The sequence below is a fragment of the Electrophorus electricus genome, chromosome 3 (assembly GCF_013358815.1).
Source record: "Electrophorus electricus isolate fEleEle1 chromosome 3, fEleEle1.pri, whole genome shotgun sequence".
In the NCBI taxonomy this organism is placed as follows: Eukaryota; Metazoa; Chordata; class Actinopteri; order Gymnotiformes; family Gymnotidae; genus Electrophorus; species Electrophorus electricus.
Genome location: NC_049537.1, coordinates 14,140,768 through 14,159,074, shown reverse-complemented (window position 1 = coordinate 14,159,074; position 18,307 = coordinate 14,140,768). Strand labels below are relative to the sequence as shown.

General features: G+C 42.0%; 1 protein-coding gene across 8 annotated transcripts in view; it reads right to left on the bottom strand.

Annotated features, from left to right (window-relative positions):
* cacna2d2a (calcium channel, voltage-dependent, alpha 2/delta subunit 2a) overlaps nt 1–18,307 on the bottom strand; it is a 144,656-nt gene that overhangs the window by 15,310 nt on the left and 111,039 nt on the right. For 5 of the 8 annotated variants that reach the window (XM_027000624.2, XM_027000625.2, XM_027000627.2 and 2 more), the window contains 15 exons: nt 15,908–15,958; nt 13,521–13,620; nt 11,867–12,028; nt 10,475–10,588; nt 10,121–10,199; nt 7,881–7,930; nt 4,542–4,631; nt 3,491–3,556; nt 2,983–3,057; nt 2,827–2,901; nt 2,574–2,645; nt 2,260–2,331; nt 1,946–2,007; nt 1,705–1,781; nt 399–413 (listed from right to left, as the gene is read on the bottom strand). In XM_027000624.2, the coding sequence (XP_026856425.1) occupies nt 399–413; nt 1,705–1,781; nt 1,946–2,007; nt 2,260–2,331; nt 2,574–2,645; nt 2,827–2,901; nt 2,983–3,057; nt 3,491–3,556; nt 4,542–4,631; nt 7,881–7,930; nt 10,121–10,199; nt 10,475–10,588; nt 11,867–12,028; nt 13,521–13,620; nt 15,908–15,958 (1,160 nt within the window). The remainder of the gene's footprint in view (nt 1–398; nt 414–1,704; nt 1,782–1,945; nt 2,008–2,259; nt 2,332–2,573; nt 2,646–2,826; nt 2,902–2,982; nt 3,058–3,490; nt 3,557–4,541; nt 4,632–7,880; nt 7,931–10,120; nt 10,200–10,474; nt 10,589–11,866; nt 12,029–13,520; nt 13,621–15,907; nt 15,959–18,307) is intronic. The other 3 variants (XM_027000626.2, XM_027000630.2, XM_035524127.1) reach the window with 1 other exon arrangement.

Genomic DNA, 18,307 nt, shown 5'->3' with positions numbered 1-18,307 from the left:
AGAGAGAGAAAGACAGAGAGAGAGAGAGAGAGAGAGAGCTAGGGAGAGAGAGAGAAAGAGAGAGAGAGAGAGAGAGAGAGAGAGACAGAGAGAGAGAGAGAAAGAAAGAAAGGAAGGGAGAATTACATCAAGAAGAAAAAGTAAGAATGAGCGATAGCAGGAGAGTCAAGTTGAGAAAAGGAGGCATGTGTGGTCTGCAGCAGGAGGGTGGGTGAGTGGAGAGTGAGGTAGAGGAGTAGGAGGAAGAGTAGGGTCTTGAAGGCAAGGCCGGCAGGGTCACAGAGGAGGCAAGCAGGCTGGAACAGGTGAAGGTGGGTGTCAGCAGGGAGGTTAGGACAGGGGAACAAGGGAAAAGGAAGGAAGGGAAGAGGAGGTGGACCAATATGGAGTATACTTGCCCGTGGTGTCTTTTACTGTGCGCATCCGTCAGAGAAGGAGTGAGCAAGAAAGGAGACAGGGGGGGATCGGGTAGGAGAGGAAGGGGGTCACAGACAATATTTTATTCAATGACTGTTTGAATAAAAATATTGTTTTTCTCAAAAGAAGGAAAATCAGGTCAGTCGAACAGAAATGAACATGGAGCAGAACAGAATGGAACGCATAAAGAAAGAAAACTCCAGCAAAAGGAGAGCGCAAACAACACAAGTCTCAGCGAAGCCTCTGGGCCCAGGGAGACTGAGACACAGAGAGAACATTTCACATCACATGGCTACAGTCACAACTGATGAAACAGTTTGATGAAAATATATATATATATATATATATATATATATATATATATATATATATATATATATATATATATATATATAAAAAACTCATGAGCTGAAGGGAGGAGCAATTGGGTCAGGTAAGAAAAAGAAAATAAAGAAAAAGAAAGACAAGATAAAAGAAAGAAAGAAAGAAAGACCCATAAAAAAAAGGAAAAACAAAACTCCATCTCCAGCGTAGGACAAAGGCCCATCAGGGGGGCTTTGTGTTCGAGTTTTATTTAATTGACTGAATGATTCCAAAGCTGATTCCAAACCACATGCCACAGTGAGCACTGCCAGAACCCAGGAGACCACGAAATGTAAATCATAAGAACTGAGGAAAACCACGCAAAAGAAAGCAAGGGGAAGTGAAAAGCATCTTTTCACCGGCCCTGAACGCAAAATCAAACAAGCGGAGACAACAAGGCGCTTCAGAATCATTGTCATGATAGTGAAGAAAAGGCGAGAGCATTTTTTGTTGTTGATGAGAAAAAAAACGAAAGAAAATAAATACTAGCACATGGTCACCATTATTGTCAACGCAATAAACACAGTAAAACACAGCTTTCACCTTTCTGTCATCTTTTTTTTGGTAAGGGGTTTTTCTTTCTTCCACACAGGGAAAGAAAAATCCCCTCAATACAGAACAGCATGAGGACAGGAAAAAGGGGGAAAAGGATGGAGGGGGGCCACAGAAGAATACATCCATTCTTTTTTTGCCACCCCCGGTGTCGATGGAGAGAAAGAGAGAGGAAAGTAGGTAGCCTTCCATTTTCCAGCGTCCACGCTCAGGCTGGTCACCATGATGCTGTCAAGGACCCCCCTGGTATGGGAGTGGGGATGGGGGTCCAGTCTGGTGGGGCAAGAGGGCTAAAAGGAGGGGGGCGTTGGGAGGAGTCCCCTAGAGGAGAGAGGAGGACGTGCTCTGGGCTGTGTGGGCCCTTGTACTTACACTGCACTTGCAGTATCTGGTCGCTGAGGTTGGCCCTGATGTGGTGTTCACTGTAGGTGGGCAGCACCAACCCCAGACTGAGGGACAGAAAACAGAGCACGTGTGAAGGCCACTATTACACAGCGCAAAATGCTGGAAGTTCCCCATGTGGAACCCAAACGACACGGCAAAAGGCCAGGGGACATCGTCTTTGATACTGCACATTACGATGGAGCTGGTCAGGTGAGGGTGGGCCTATCACCTGTAGTCTGTGCCTTCCACTGGAGTCCATATGTATGTCCTCAGAACCTCATCAATGTAACGCTACAGAAGCAAAAGTAAACATGTCACAGCTCTACATAAACAACCTAGTTAGCAGTAGATGTACTGAAATATTACTAGCTTTCACTGATCATAGTATGAAACGGTAAAACTGATATATTATAAACTGATATATTATAAACAATTATATGCTGAAAATCTTGGAAACTATTTTTAATGACTGCACGCCATCGGCCTCTTTACAGTTCACGTGTGTCATTCTCTAGGTGAGCACCTCTGTTTATTGTGTCATACCTTGTCAATGGCCTTAACTAATGTCTTGACTTTCCTCTGTCCTGCCTTGCCGTCAATCATTAGGCGGCGAATCTGAGACAGAGGGAGACCACAAGAGAGAAAGAAATACACAGATTAACAGATGGTGAGAGAACGGAAACAAAGAAAGAAAGAATGTTTAAATGTTAGGATGTTATCATTTATTTTATTCACTTTACAACTGTCTAAGACTTTACTGACTGACTGACAGACACAATCATGCACACATGACCATGCCCTCTCACACATGCTAAAACACTGTGGGGATGTTGGCACAACACTGCATGTATATTTACCTCTTCCTTATTGCTGTCTGCCAGCTCTGCATCTAGAAAGTCAAGTGTGACTGGTTCTCTGAAGTTGATGATCTGAAGGAACCAATCAGACAAAAGGCCCATTCACAAAAGGGGTGGAACCAAAACGGCCAATCAAAGTCCGAGTCAAAAAATAGCAGCCAAGGTCTGGGGCATTTAGATAACGAGAACATTCACAAACATTAAACAGAGCATCAGACGTCTCTTCTTACTGCCTGAGCTACACCTTCCTTACCTTAGGTTGTAAGTTGGGATGTAGAAGGACATAACCATTGGGATCTATGGCGAATGTGTAACCATTGGCTCCAAGCTGTATGGACAGAAAACCAAATGAACCATTTATGTACAGCGTAAATGTGTGTGTGTATGTGTGGGTTGGTGGGCCACTGACCTTATACCGTGGTGTGAGCTGCTGAATTTCACTAAGTGCAATATCGACACCCATGACGCCCAATATTAACTGGTTCTGCAAAACATGAGAAAAAGAGATACATCTGTACTTGACCACAAGGGGGCAGAATCACTATATGCAACAATGGATTCTGAGGTGCCATGTATCAATGCCCCTTCATCTTCAGTGTCATGCTATTAAAACAAAAAACAAAAAAAACCCAATTCTAATAATTTCACATCCATAAATTTGTCATTCGTTGATATTCTTGACAGAGAAACACACTGGTCTCATGCTAGTTCAGAGAACAAGCTATAATAATTAATTTGACCAAACCATTTGAAATAAATCATGTCTCACCTTACTTTTAATTCCAGGTTTGACACTCAAGACAATGTATATCTTTTATCGCCAAATGAATACATATAAAATGGTTTTTAAAATATGGTAATTGGTGAAAGTGCAGTTTGTCTCATTCAGAGCTATTGGTGATAGTACTCGGAATTACCTTGGAGTCATTATCAGCGGTGAGATTGAAGACAGGCATTGTGCCAGTAATGACCAGACCCAAGCCCTGAAGAGAAGGAACCAGAGAATGCAGAATATACATCCTATTTTAATACCCTTCAAACACAGCAGAAAGAAAATGCTGAAACAAAATGAAAAGAAATTGACCTTGCACAAATGGAGCTGCTCTACATTTTGGCAAGCACCTGTTACAGGAGCATGGCCGGAGTGATAGGGGATGCACAAAGACGAAAAACTGAAAACTGAAAAAAATCATTCTGAACAAAAAATAAAGTATCTGACCCAGTAAAACAAGGCACATCATAGAGGTGTAAACAGAAATCACTCCATTTGCATTGAGATATGGCAACAAAAGAGCACCAACAATTACAACTCACTGTGGCCCTATCGTTTGCAAGGATGCTGACTCCCATTATAATAAGAATACAGTCAGAATACAGATAGTATTTTAGTTCAAACAAACAAATAAAGCCGTCAGAAATGCCTATGGTGTTATTGATAGGTAGGGTAGTTAAAAAACAGCACCAGACAAGCGCTATGATTTATAATTCCAAGGAGGCAAATGTAAATTGTCATGTGCCCCTTCTCAGTGCATAGACTCTTATAGAACTCTAACTCCATAAGGGCATTGACGTCTACAGTTACATGCAGGCCAACAAAGGCACCCACATGGGTCTTGCAGGAGGTGAACAGGGCAAATAACCTCAAATCCAGCCCATATCTAATTCTCCTATTTCCCATGAATTTACTTTGCAACCCTGCAAGCTGCTGATAAGCAGTTTTTGTTGGGCCATTCTGTTTCTGTGGCAACCAACTCACTGCCTGATATGTTTTCTATATCATGTTATTACTCTACGTTGCAGGATAAAAGCAAAAAATTAGCAGGGGAATACCTGTGGAATACCGGTAGAATAAGCAAGGTGCTGGACCATAGCATTTTAACAATGGCAGGTGATTGGACTGCTCAGAATTAGGAGCAAAATATACTACTGTGACACTGTGAAGATGAAGATATCTGTAATCCTCCTCACCAGAGCATCCTGGTAGACATTGGTCCACTGCACTTGTTTGGCCTGGTTGCCTGCTAATGCCATAGGTCTGCCCAGAACATCTAGATACTCCTGTAAAAAAAAAAAAAAAAAAGGTATGAATTAGAAAAGTTCATATGACCCACCTTTATTTCTCTCTCTCTCTCTCTCTCTCTCTCTCTCTCTCTCTCTCTCTCTATCACACACACACACACACACACACACACACACACACACACACACACACACACACACAGAGAGAGAGAGAGATCCATAGGTTACCTCTTTAATTCAAATGCTCTTTTACTTCAAATGACAGCACAAGTGCATAAATCTAGTAAGAGTAATTCCCCCTATAACAGCACTAGCTAAACACAGTAAACTTGGTCCCTCACCTGTTCTGGTCTTAAATCCCATAAACAATACTGACTGGTGGCTTATCCATTATATAAAACACTGCTCAGACTGCCTGTGCTGGGAGTAGTAAAGCCAGCCACATAACATAGAGGCACCCACAGCCGTAACGAATCATCCTAAAACATCCATTGAGCCATATACCAGCAGTCAGAACACAAGGCTGGGAGGAAGATAAGGAGGGGTGTGTAGGGGTCTGAGGGAAGATAGGCCTTGTTGGGTTGTCTTAAGCATTTATGACTAGCAGTGCAAGCTAATCCATTATGATGCTGATCGCAACTGTTTTATGTGGGGTTTTTTTTTCTTCTTCATATCTTCAAAATTCATATGGAAGATGAATTACTTCAAAAATAAACAAACAATGAAACACCTTTAGGAAGTTATAGTTTATATATGTATATATATATATATGTGTGTGTGTGTGTGTGTGTGTGTGTGTGACATAAAACACTGAGTATGACGAGTATGTAGGCTGTACGCTTGACAGCTCTTCTACGATATCTTAAAGCAGCTGTGAAAGGCACCCTACCCCAAGCGCGGGTAACATTAGCATCTCGCACATATAAAAGCCACTCGCTGTGAAGGCGCACGGTCTTTTATTTTCTTATTCATCCTTGGAACACAGAGGTGCTGACAAGCGTAACCTGTTCTATTATTAGCTCGCTAAAACTCCGTTTAACGCGCCGCAGGGAGATCTTTCATCAGAGACGATGATAGGCAGGCTATTTCACGCGGGAGAGAGGAGGAAAGCTCCCTCCTGGTGGGGAGACACGCCAGAAGGTAAACAGCATTCAGCGGGGGGGGGGGGGGGGGGGGGGGAGACATGATGTCGAAAAAAAACAAAAAACCACTTTCCACCGCAAGTCTGCAGAGGAAGAAGTGATCAGATTGCATTATTAAAGATTGTGAGAGTTTGATGGTTTATGGTATCAGTAGGCCCAACTGTAGTTGAAGGCATATTCTATGACCTGTAAAATTAGACTTTAGCTGAAATGTCAAAACAAATTTAGGTCTCCCATCACTGAGCATCAATGACAAATGTTAAATGTCATAATAAAAAATACAGGGACCTCATATACATGCTAAAGCATTAAATGGTGTCTATTACAGATAATTACATACTATGAAAATTTCCCATGGCTTGGATGGGCTGTAGGCAACATATATTAAAATAAATAAATAGATAGAGAAATTAAGCCCAACTACAGAAGCAGCATAGAAGAAGCTCTGTCACATGCTCAACATAATTTGAGCACTCAGCCAATAGGTAATGCTCTGTGCGTAGGTTACTGTGTGAGGAACAGTAATAAAGGTACTCTGTGGTGGTTACAATGTTAACAGAGAAGTGCAGCCTTTAAGATGGCTGCGAAGCTACAGCGCTGCAGTGGAAATTATGTGCAAAATAGCAAAAGAACTGCAGAGTCTATCTTCTTTGCCTGCGGTGGAGTAAGGCCATGTGTTGTGAAATAAAGGAATCGATATAGCACTCACACAGTGCCTACACCAGTGCTTGGCCACAGGCTGCTGCAGCAGTCTGTCATTTATCAGTGAAAATGAAGTAGCTTGCCGTGAATAATATACTCACAAACACATTGGGGAAATACATTAGAGATGAGAGGAACTGTGGAGAGAGACATGAAGGAGGAATGGAGAAGGAAGGAGAGACGAAGGAAAAGGAGAACGTGGAATGAGAAGACGTGGGCTGCATGTTATGGACAAAACTGCTTTTTTGTGATTACAATCATTTTATGTATTCCCAGTGCCTTGCAATATATTAAAACACACTGGCAAATCATTGATGTGATATAGGTAAAGATTGGATTGCATTATATTGTCCAAAATGATTTACGTTTGTTGGATTGTGTGGATGCTGGGAAGCGCTCATCTGGAACCTCTCAAAATTGTCAGGATGCTCATGGCACCCAATAAAAAAAGTCTGTAAGTATGTGGAGGCCTCATTTGCATATTTCAGCTCTCTGTAGAATCAGTATTGCAACAGCCTATATCGTGATAATGAAAAACAAACTTCAGTATTGTCTAGCCTTCGAAAGGAGTGTATTTTTCTTAATAACCTTTTTTCTTAACCGCCCTCAAAAACTCTGGTAAACTTTTTCAAAGCCAGGTAGTTAAAAGTTTCATTGGCTATGGCTGACTGTTTTTCTTTTTTTCCCCCGCCATGTTTCCTTTTGGCCTATGATGTCTGTAGCCCACAGAGGTGACAAAATTTACAGTGGAACAAGCAGTTGTGAGTTACACAGGTGTGGCATGCTGCTTATAGCCCTACCGATGCCAGTGCACGCATGCACCTGCCGAAGAATATTAGAATGAGCAGCAGGACTCTGAATGCAATTACACTTGGTGTAATGAAACAGCTGACAGTATAATCGTAATCTTGATCACTTTGCCCTGGGGGAGGGTGGCTCAGTGGAGGAGGGGGGTATGTGGTGAGAAGGGGAGAGATAGGATGATGGGGAGAAGCACCAGTTTGATAGTCCGTGTTTGACAATGAGCGAGAGAAAGAGACAGGGAGGGTGGACATTAAAAAAGTAAAAGTGCACTGGGGTGAGTGGGTGCTGCTTAGAGAGGAATGAGCTAATATTACCCCACTGGGCAATATGCCCCCCTGAATTATACTGATGTATAGACAATGGAAAGGAGAGCAGCATTAAGAGATCTTGTTGAGATCTTACCTTGACTAAATGTTTTCATCTATCCATAGTAAACATACCTGATATGGGGTATTTGTACACTGATATAGAATCACCAGAAATATCTTAAAAGCACATAAAAACTGGGACAATGGACTTTGGCTTCTGTGAGTTTCACTGAGAAAGTAATAAACAGATGTGTATAAGGGTACACACACACACACACACACACACACACACACACACACACACACACACACACACACAAGTAATGACTCACCTGTGTGTTGATTCTGATTGCTCCAATGGATGGGATCTCAAAGTAGTATCCTGTTGGGTAAAGCCAATGAGAAGCGATAAAAACCCCAACATTATGCAAAACAGTCTAGATATCTCTGAGTATTGGATTTGAGGTTGTGCAAGAGAGTGAGAGCATGTAAGGGACAGCATATGCACAACTTCATCGGCTTTATCTCTGTGTCTTCCAGACCATATTGTGACTGGTGGAAGGTTACTCTAACATCCTCAACACTGGCACTGTTTAGCAGTCTGTACACATGTGTGAGTGTGTGTGTGTGTGTGTAAGTGCACACCACTGACCATGCTGAAGCCTAACTGTAGGCAGAGAGTAGAGGCACTGGCAGGGACAATAAGCCCACTTCACTAAGTTATTAAAAAGAAGAGTGTTTATACAATGAGCTGCAAAATGGAGGCACTTTCCACAGAATGTTAAAAGCCAAAAAGTGTCTGACATTTTCTACTATGAGGTTCTGATTCTTACTATGACCTACATATACAGTTTTGCGGTTATGCATAGCATCTCAGTCTAGGTCTAAGGAACATGTCCATAACTGCCACATCACTGTCATGACTTTGGCCATGTCACAAAATTATTAGTGGAATTTAACGGTATAAGTGTTACATAAACAAAGAGGAAGTGGTCTTTAATTTTTTTTCTTTGTTGTATGAACTGTAATCATTTTGATTGAAAGTGCAGTGGGACATGGAAGCCAAATGGCGTTAGCGCTGTTAATGTAGACACAAGAAAGCCAGAGAGGGACGGCTTCACTGGGTAGGAAGGATCCTCCAGACAAAAACAGGCCAAGGCAGAGTGAGTCATGTTCAAGGGAGCTGGAGATACTTTCAGACAAAGCACCCAGAGCTAGCTCAGAGACAGGGAACAAATCTGGCTAAATCAGAATGCGTCGACACGAGTCAGAGGTGGCTCATGTTCAGCTGAATCAGAATGCGTCGATGTGAGTCATAGGCAGCTCACCTTCAGGCATAGCCACGTGAGGCACAGTTGGTGGCAGCCTGTGAGAAGCGGTCTCGCTGAGGGCCAGACGGCACTGTGATAACACAGCCCGAACTGTGTCAACCACACGTGCATCTCCTTATTGCCTGTGGTCTAATCCTCCTCACTTGTGTTTAGAGAGCAATGAACACACTGTTCTCTGTGTGCTTTAGAAAGCAGATGGATATAGAGAATCCCTGTCAATAGTTCTCTCTACTTGTCAAAGACTATTTATGCATGTGAGAGATATGTGAGAGAGGGAGAGAGAGAATGAGTATGCATGTGTTTGTGCGTATGTGTGGGTGTGTGAGAGAGAGAGAGAGAGAGAGAGAGAGAGAGTGAAGGTTTGGGATCAATCAATGTTTTTGGGCAGCTGTCTGTGAGTGTAGGTTTTTCCACAGGGTATGGCATCTTGTGCGTCTTCTGTGCCAAAGGAAAAGAGCGAAGCCCTTTTGACTTTGCGAGGGTGTCGAGGGTGTTCCTCTGTTGGCTTGTGATACCAGCATGTAAAATGGAAAAAGCAGAGTTGAACCCCATAGAGAGAGGTGGAGAAAACCCTGCAGCATGCCTGCCTGCTTCCCTCTCCACTCAAAGCATGCCATTAGAGTGGAGAACACTGCCACTCAAAGGGCTAAAGCTGGAGCTGTTCTGGCTGGAGATGGAGGAAAGTCAGGGTTAACGCCCAAAATCCAGCTCCTCCTCGGCTAACTTTGGGGGGGGGGGGGGGGGGGGGGGGGTTACCTCTGAAGCACTTTGGCGCTTTTCACAATAATCAGAGTTTGGACAGTAACAATCATTATGAGAGTGCCAAAAGAGAGAGAGACAGAGAGAGAGAGAGGACGAGAGACAGAGAAAGGGAGAGAGAAGGAAAGAACGAAGAAGAAAAAATTCTGTGCTGGTGGGTTGGAACGAACAGCATGCGTTGGGGTTATATGATGTCTGTGGTTGTAATAATATTGTAGATATATTATACCCTAAGCTTGTTTCAACTGAGCAAAATGGCATATTTTAATTAAGCAAGACTTTAGGGGTGCATAGTTAAATCATAGCAGTACTCCAGGGGGATTAAATATAAGGAATGTAACGCATTAAATGTGTAAGTGAACTTAATAACCCATGCCATAGTGCATTTGTTCCAGAGATGTCATAGGTGGAAAAAGTACTGCTGCTTTGGTTTAGTTTGGCTCAATTTCAGCTACCCTTGAAACACTTGTTGGAATGCCAACCTTTGTTAGCACAGGCGATCCACTGCAGCGGTGCGACATCGTAATTGTGCTGGCCCACAGAGAAGGTGAAAACTCGGACCTGTGAGAGCAGGAGGGACGCAAAGGGACGGTTAGGCTGCGTGCCAGCGCGGGACAGGGCAGGGTGGTACCTGCACATCTTAAGTACTGCGTTCCACATTAAATAACCCAAAGGTTGTAATAACTCAGTGGGTCCTGGCTCCTAAGCGCCCTGCGTGTTTTTCTTCCAAGCCTTTCTTTAGCAGAGTTACGTGTGTTGGAATCTCTTTAGGTATTAGATTGACCACTTATGCGTTAATCTTAAATGGATTTCTTGATTGGCAGTGCTGTGCTCACGGTTTTATTGGGCCAGTTGTACTTCTCAAAGACCTCTTCGGCTCGGTCCTCTCCTCCATCTGTGAACATCATTATCATCTTATTGCAGTTTGCCCTTGGAGCACTAGTAGTGTCCTGTAGGAGAAAAGGGTCCAAGCGAAAAAAAAAGAGAAAATCGTGAATGGAAGAAATGATGAAGACTCCAGTCACATGACCTCGGCTCCACGTCTGAGTGCGTTCGCGTTCCACTTTGCCTTTACTGTTTAATGGCAGTATGTAGGTCTTTCTTCTTCAGAGGAAAAGAGGGAGAGAGTCCATGTCATTGCAACTGTTTTTCTAATCACATATCTGCTTTTGTGCCCAACTGCTGCCTGATGTCCTGTCTCTGAAGAGCTACTCAGAAGTTTTGTCTCCCTCCCTCCCTCCCTCTCTCTCTCTCTCTCTCTTTCTCTCTCTCTCTTTCTCCCCTCCAATCACAGCTGTCATTGACATTCGCCCAAAGCCACATCAGTCTGACAAGATTCTAATAAAGATAAATAATACTGCTGCAATCATGCATTTCGGCTCCTCCCCTCTCCGCCAATCAGGACCGTCCGCCGCAGCGGGCAGTGATTAAAATGCCTTCGTGGTTGTAGCTCTGCCAGTGATTAGAATGGCTGGTGAGCTGGACGGGTGGTAAGGCAAACAGAAATAGAGGATGAAAGCTTGGCTCCCAGTCTCTGTCTAGCACAGCGCGAATGCGAATTCATCTGTGTGTCTGTGGGCCAGCTCCTCCCAGCCTCTCTCATCAATCATACCATCAGGATCTGTTAGACCTCCGGCCTCCCAAAACACACACACGCACGAACGCACGCATGCACGCACACACACACTTATACACATAGATGTGTAGACATGCACAAATGACTAAAGACACTGCAGTGGTTATACACACCACCCTGTACTGTCAAAGGACAACACTGCTCAAAAATGAAATTAGTAATGAAAGTAATTCTGCAATGTTTCCCAATAATTTCTTTTACAACCATTACATTGAAATCATCTACTTATGTACTACACATCTACTCCTGGATGATATAGTGTACTGGGTAACAACGCTGCCTTTCCTGTGGGGGACCACCTACCTCTGTAACAAGACTGAAAAGTCGTTCTGGATAAGAGCGTCTGCCAAATGCGTACAGTGTAAAAGTACAGAGTACCAGTATGTAATGGTGATAAAGTCAACTAGTGGAATATCCACCGAGAAAATGATCCGTCATCGGTCTAAACTATATTTAGATGTTTTATCTATAGCAAGAAGATGTTTGGGGATTCATGTCAGATCAAATAGGAGATGTGTTCCAAAAAAACGCTTGTGAAATAAACCAAGACTATTACTACAATGCATGTGTGTGCGCATGTGCAGTGTCTCACATTTAATAGCTGCTCAAAAGCAAACTGGAAGCCAGACTTGTAGACTGTCGTCCCCTTGGCATGCATTTGCATCACCTTGTCTTTGAAGATTTTTTTATTTCTCAAGTTGGCCTGGACCAGTGTCTTAAAGCACGAGACAACAACGTCTGCCTTTTCGTTGAACTGAGCCATGCGGAGAGAGAAACGGAGAAGAAGAGAGAAAACTATTAAGAGGCATTTAAAACACTTTGGAGGCATTTCAACATTTAATTCTTCTCATCCATTAGGTGTAAGAGCAACATAATCTGTTTTTAATTCATGCTGTTTTGACTAATTTACATCAGAAATGTTTTGGCAATTATAGTTCATATGCCAATACTATCAAGAAACAAAGCCCATTTAAAAAACATTTAGTCAAAGATCGGTAATAGAAGACCAGCTAAGCTTGTTTGTAGTAAAATGTAATCTAACTAATCTTTTTCTAAATAAACATTAAAAACTGGACTTTGATATATTAAGATTGGAGTATGGGGGAAATCTAATGGTGAAAGGCTGTGTGTAAGTTTGTGAGTGTGACCGTGTGTGTATGTGTCTGCAAGCATGTGAGTGCGTTAGACTTCTGTCAGTTTTCATTGGCCTACCCCCTCAGTAACAGCTGCTACATCAGGTGAAGCATCGCATGACTGGCACTCAGTCTATACAATCACGGTTTAGGAGGTGGGATGGGGTGTGTGTGTGCGTGCATGTGTGTGTGTAACTGTGCACCTCCCAGTAGTAAAATGTATTCATTACTGTGTTCTGCTGAAGCAGGTGTGCAAAAAATAAAAAATAAAAAATCCACACAGAAACATAAACAAAATGGAAAAACAAGGTAAGTGTATATGTGCTGCCAGGTGTGCGCCTATTCTGGTGCACATTTATGATTATTTCCGCGCTCCAGAGCTGTTAATGTCAGACTCTTAATAGCGTTTTCTCTTGAAGGTCAAGTTTCAAATGGGCTGACATTTTAGGGTTAGGATGAAGGAATGGTGGTTCAAATACGAAAGTTTTAGAGCGCTGACATTTGTTTGCATGCAAGTCTACGATTACAGAGAAAATAAGAAGCACAGACCTGCACACTCACCTGTCTGCATGCACGCACATTCTGTAATGTGACCTAAGTCTGCTTTTATTTGTAAGGGCTGCAAAACAGGCTGAGGGCGGGGTCAGATTACTGCTGCTCATTTTGTCCTGTCAGGGCTGGGATTTAGACACACATTTTCACTAAGAGCCATAGATTAGCCCGGATTATACATGTGGGCCACTGCTGTTTTACTAAGTGTGTATGAGAGTGGAAGGGCTGAATTTCAGGGTGCTGTTTGCTCACTTTGCAGGACACAACATTGCCAAGATTAGGACTGTATACTTATGGCTATGGACTGGCTGTGTCCAAGGTAAATTTCCCTGTGGGACAGTAAAGTCTATCTAATCTCTTCCCAACTCAAGGTCTTGTTTAAACACACCACTCACATGCACAGCAGGAAAATGTCATAAATTCCTGGAATAAGCTCTCATTTCACTTATGTTCAAGTATAAAAAGGGGCATTAAAATTGATTGAATGAAATAGTAGGTCAGAATAAGACTAAGGGAAAACATCAACTGATACTCTGTTCCAAGGTGTGAGTGTGGACTTACCTGGACTACATTTACATAGTCATCATCAGACAGCGTGTCCAGCATCTCATTAACAGACGTTTTCATTAACTTCAAAGTCAGTCCACTGACACTGCCACTCCTGCAAATGCATACAGACATAAATTTATAACTCAAAGGTATAACATTTGGAAAACAATTACCAACATATAGTAATTCTAATAAATAGAAATATATATATCAGAATGCTTATATTTAAAATAAATAAATAAATAAATAAAATGCAGCGTTTGGAAACAAATGGAGCAAAAAGCTGTTACGAAGCAGCACTTGTTGCTAAGCATCCTGCATTGCTTTTCTCAGCCACATCCATCAATGTGAATCTAGAATGTGAGTTAAAACCTGACATAGCAGTGAGATGCAGAAGTTGTGGGTGTGGGGTGTTTCTGTTTTAGGGTTGATCACCAAATATATATTTAAGTGTCATACGGTGGACGGGTTAAAAATGCAGATAAGGTACTATATATATATATAGAGTAAATTTCCAGAAAAATCTCTTACTATATATATATATATATATATATATATATATATATATATATATATATATAGAGAGAGAGAGAGAGAGAGAGAGAGAGAGCGAGAGAGAGTATGAATATAGAGTGAAATATTAAAAATTGTTGTGAAGTACACAAAGTTTCCAGAGAAACGGGACGTGTTTCACTGCCGATGAAGGACCTCTTTTTGAAATGCAAAGTGCTTTCACAGCTGATGAAGGACCTCTGTTCTGCTTCTCTGGAAACTTTGTGTACTTCACTACAGTTTTGATTATCTCCACATCTTTTACTCAATACAATGCAGCAATTACAATGTACAATGTACCTTGAATCTTCCTCAGACAGATATGTATGTAAATTACTGACCATGATCTCAGTAATGTCATGGCATGGCCCCCTCCATCTAGATTCCACCTTATGTTTGTTTGGCTCTGTGTGTGTGTGGGTGTGTGTGTGTCTCTTCATTGCCGCACCCCTCCCAAGTGTCACACCTGACCCTTGTTAACGTATGCATTTAAGGTCTTGTTTAGTTGTTAGTCTTTGTCGGTGTTTATCCTCATGTATGCTGTTACCAGCCACTTTGTAGTGTTTAGAGTCTTGTTTAGTGCTTGCAACATTTTGTCTTGTTTACACATAGTGTCACTGTTCGTGTTTTGCTTCTAGTTTTGTTACGTGTTATAATAAACTTCTGTGACACAGCTTGTCTTTGCCTCCTGCCTCACCTCCTCAATGTTACAAGTAAAAATGTAAAATGAATATTACTGTGTTGCAAACCTATTAACATAGACAAATGCATTTTGACTGATTAATAATGTAGTAGGACATATTCTAATAAGTGATTAAAATTTAAAATTAAGTGATTAAAATCCATTTTTATTAGATTAGATTTGCTGTAAGGAACATCTTTATAGATAAAATGGGCACTGCATTTATATTTCCATGTTACTGTCAGTAAATAAAGGGAACACACCATTTCACATAGTTTTAAGCCAATCATTGCAGCCCTGGACTTGTGTGCTGCCCTGCTGGAGTAATAGGAAACATCAGCTTGGGGAACTAGAGCAAAAAGACTTTCTTGGGCCTTTGACAATAATGTCTGATTAAAGCAGATTACATCTAACAACCTGCCGCATTTTCCCAGGGAAGAGAATATTTTGTTACTGTTTGTTGTCTTACACAAAAGGAACACTACAGCAAATGAAATTCTTAACACAATATTTAGAAAATAATTCGCAAAATAACTTCTTGGGCATATATTAACAAAATGTAGCCATGGTTATCTATTTGTCAAGCAAACAGTACCTCACATATATGAGGATTTAATCTGTTCAGAAGACTTTATTCAAAATGGTTTTGTTTCAACATTAAAATTCAGTATAGATACATAAATTGCACCATTTTCATTCCAGTAAATCCCTTTCTTCAGTGAATTCCACCAGTTTGAAAGCAATCAGCCAGGTTACGCTAGAGGTTATTTCAATATATGATACATATTATTACTCACTATCATGTATTTCAGATAAGATCATGATCTACTGTAGAACACTTAAAAGTCACCTGCTGAAAATATAACAGCAATTCAAACAACAATTCCCAAAGCTAATGCCATTTTTCATTGCACATAATCTTGAAGTCAAGAATAAATACCTTTGTAATGTACAAAATGTGCGTTGCTTTGTTTGTCAACCTGTTGCTGTAACTAAAATGCTGGTCTTATTTTTGTGACTTATTTTAAGCCAACAGGTGGCACTAGAAGACAACACAGCTCTGTTGTATTTGACTTTTTGAATTGATTGATGGAGGATGTGTGTAAATGTGAGCATGAGAGACAGATAAAGAGAATGTGTGTGTGTGTGTTGGGGGAGTACTTACACATCTACTATGATGACCATGTCTTTAGGAGAAGAGGCACCCTGAATATACCTGTTCAACAAAGACATTAAACTAAGAGTCAGTTGCAGACATTACAGACCCATTTATAACTTGTTACTTCCAGGCCTAATCCATTTGAAATGTTCAGCAACCCCATTACTTTGGCACTTGACGATGGGCTGAACCACAGAAGGCAGCAAAATAAATATTGGTGTTGTTCCATAATACATTACAAAGCGTTGTTTCTTTACGCAGGTAGAAAGTGTTTTTGCTGTTCCTAGCATCTGCAAGCTCATTCCAAACATAACTATTACCATGTCAAACTCCTCTTTTCCAGGTCTAAATGACCTCTAAACTAACTTTTATTTGTCAAACATCACAAAGCTTTGCGCTGCAGTGCGGTTATCTTGGACAGGCTGTGTCCTGAAGCCAGCTGGGATAGGCTGTGTCCTGCATCTGACTCATCAGGATGCAGAAACACACATTTGCCAGTTTGTCTGTCTTCTGACATCTCTGTGCTAGTGCTAGCAAATCGCAGCTCCTGTCCAGGGCTTCATCTCTTAACGACGTTGGTGGCCGTTTTTAGCCTCATGCTAAAACGAGACAGACAGTGAAAGATGTGTGTCACCATCAGGATAAAGGAGGAGGTGGAGAGTCTGGTGCAGGGTCTGTTTACGGCTGATAGAGCATGACATATAGACTTGAATGAAAGGAGAAAAACAAGAATGAAAAGATATAGGAAGGCTTTTCCACACGCAATTAAAAACGCATTACGCCGGGTATAGTCGGCCAGAAGCCTGATGAATGAGGAATGGGGGGAAAAAATTGCATCGGGTCTGCATTTCGAGCAAGCTGGCCGCCGTGCAGACAGGTAGTTAGCGTCGTACGCTAGCAGGGCCAGACCGGTCGTCTGGGATCTCTTCTTCAGCGGTAATGAGACTGCCGAGACGACGTGAGGAGCGGGCAGACCGGGGAGGCTTTCTGAAGCATGGCCAAGTGCATGTGTCGCATGCCACTCCAAAGGGGAGTGAGGAAACGTGACCCTTGGCTCTGAGGCAGACACAGTTCATAATACCACTTAAGGATGGTAATAGTGAGAGGGGACAGCATCAGTGGTGCTGGACCTTCACTCGGAACACACTTGGACTTGGGGGTTGGGGGTGGTGGGGGTACCAGCAGGGAGGAATTCAATTATTTCTGATAACAATGAATGCCACATCAAAGTTAGTCTCATTCCTCTCATTCCTCATGATCTGCACTGACATTCAGAAATCGTTCTGTAGGCACGACGCTTTTATCGATTTAATTACTGATTTAAAAAAAAAATCATATTAAATTTTTTTTTTTTATTTGAGTGAGCACCAGTGTGTATGAGTGAGAGGCGATGGCTTCTAAGCTGAGCTTGACAGAAGCAAGATGTGTGTGTGTGTGTGTGTGCTTGCATACACAAAAGCATGTGTGTTGTACCTCTAAATGAGCTTTGATGCAATGATGAGAGACTGAGAGTATTTTTTTTTAAATACTGTAACATTGTTACATTTTGTCTGTACTTACCTGAAGTTAAAATAATTCATTGACATCATTATAGCCTAAAATAGCCATTATAGCCTAAAATAGCCTAAAATACTTTTTCAACTTCATTAATTTGGCTTATAATCCTAAGAAGTATGATTATACCAATTTCCTCATAGTGCTATATCCTTACCAAGCCCCTATTGTCCTTTCAGAATGGTTCCAAAGCAATTACACTATAATGATTTTTTCACATGCAAAATATTAAAACATAAGAGTACAAAGGGTAAGCTCCATCTTTTTAAGGTTATTTTCCTGTTTTTGTTAGGTTAGATAGCACTAAATATCTCTATTCATTACCTGAGCTATAAGCTCTTCTGATATTACTTTCAATCTTCTGAAAGAAAGTCTGAACATGCAGAAAAAAAGGGCTTCATTCTTAAACCAATGAGGCCATCTCAAGGCCTTTGCGAAGCCATGCTAGAGTATGATAGAGACAGCGAGTGCTTCTAGATGTGTGGGAAAACCAGAAGCAATCAGCTGCCTGTGCCCTGATGACATGATGCATGCTCTGGGGCACTTACGCTTGGCCGGGCAGAAACTGCACGGAGTCCCCAGTTGCACCTGTGGCCACCCGTGGCCAGGGGGTGGGGGGCGTGTTATTACCGGGGCAGGAAGATCCCTCTCTCATCTGATACTATGCAAAGCAATCGCGCTTCGGCAAGCGGTCAAACAGCAAGGAGCCACAGGGAGACGGATAAACACAGGAGAGGATGTTCGGCGGCTGAGAGAGAGCTTTGTCCTTGGCCCTATCCCACTGAGGTTTGGGTCTGTTGTGCTGTCTTAGTAAAGTCCTCCCTCAGGTGGATATGGGGCTAAGATGGCAGG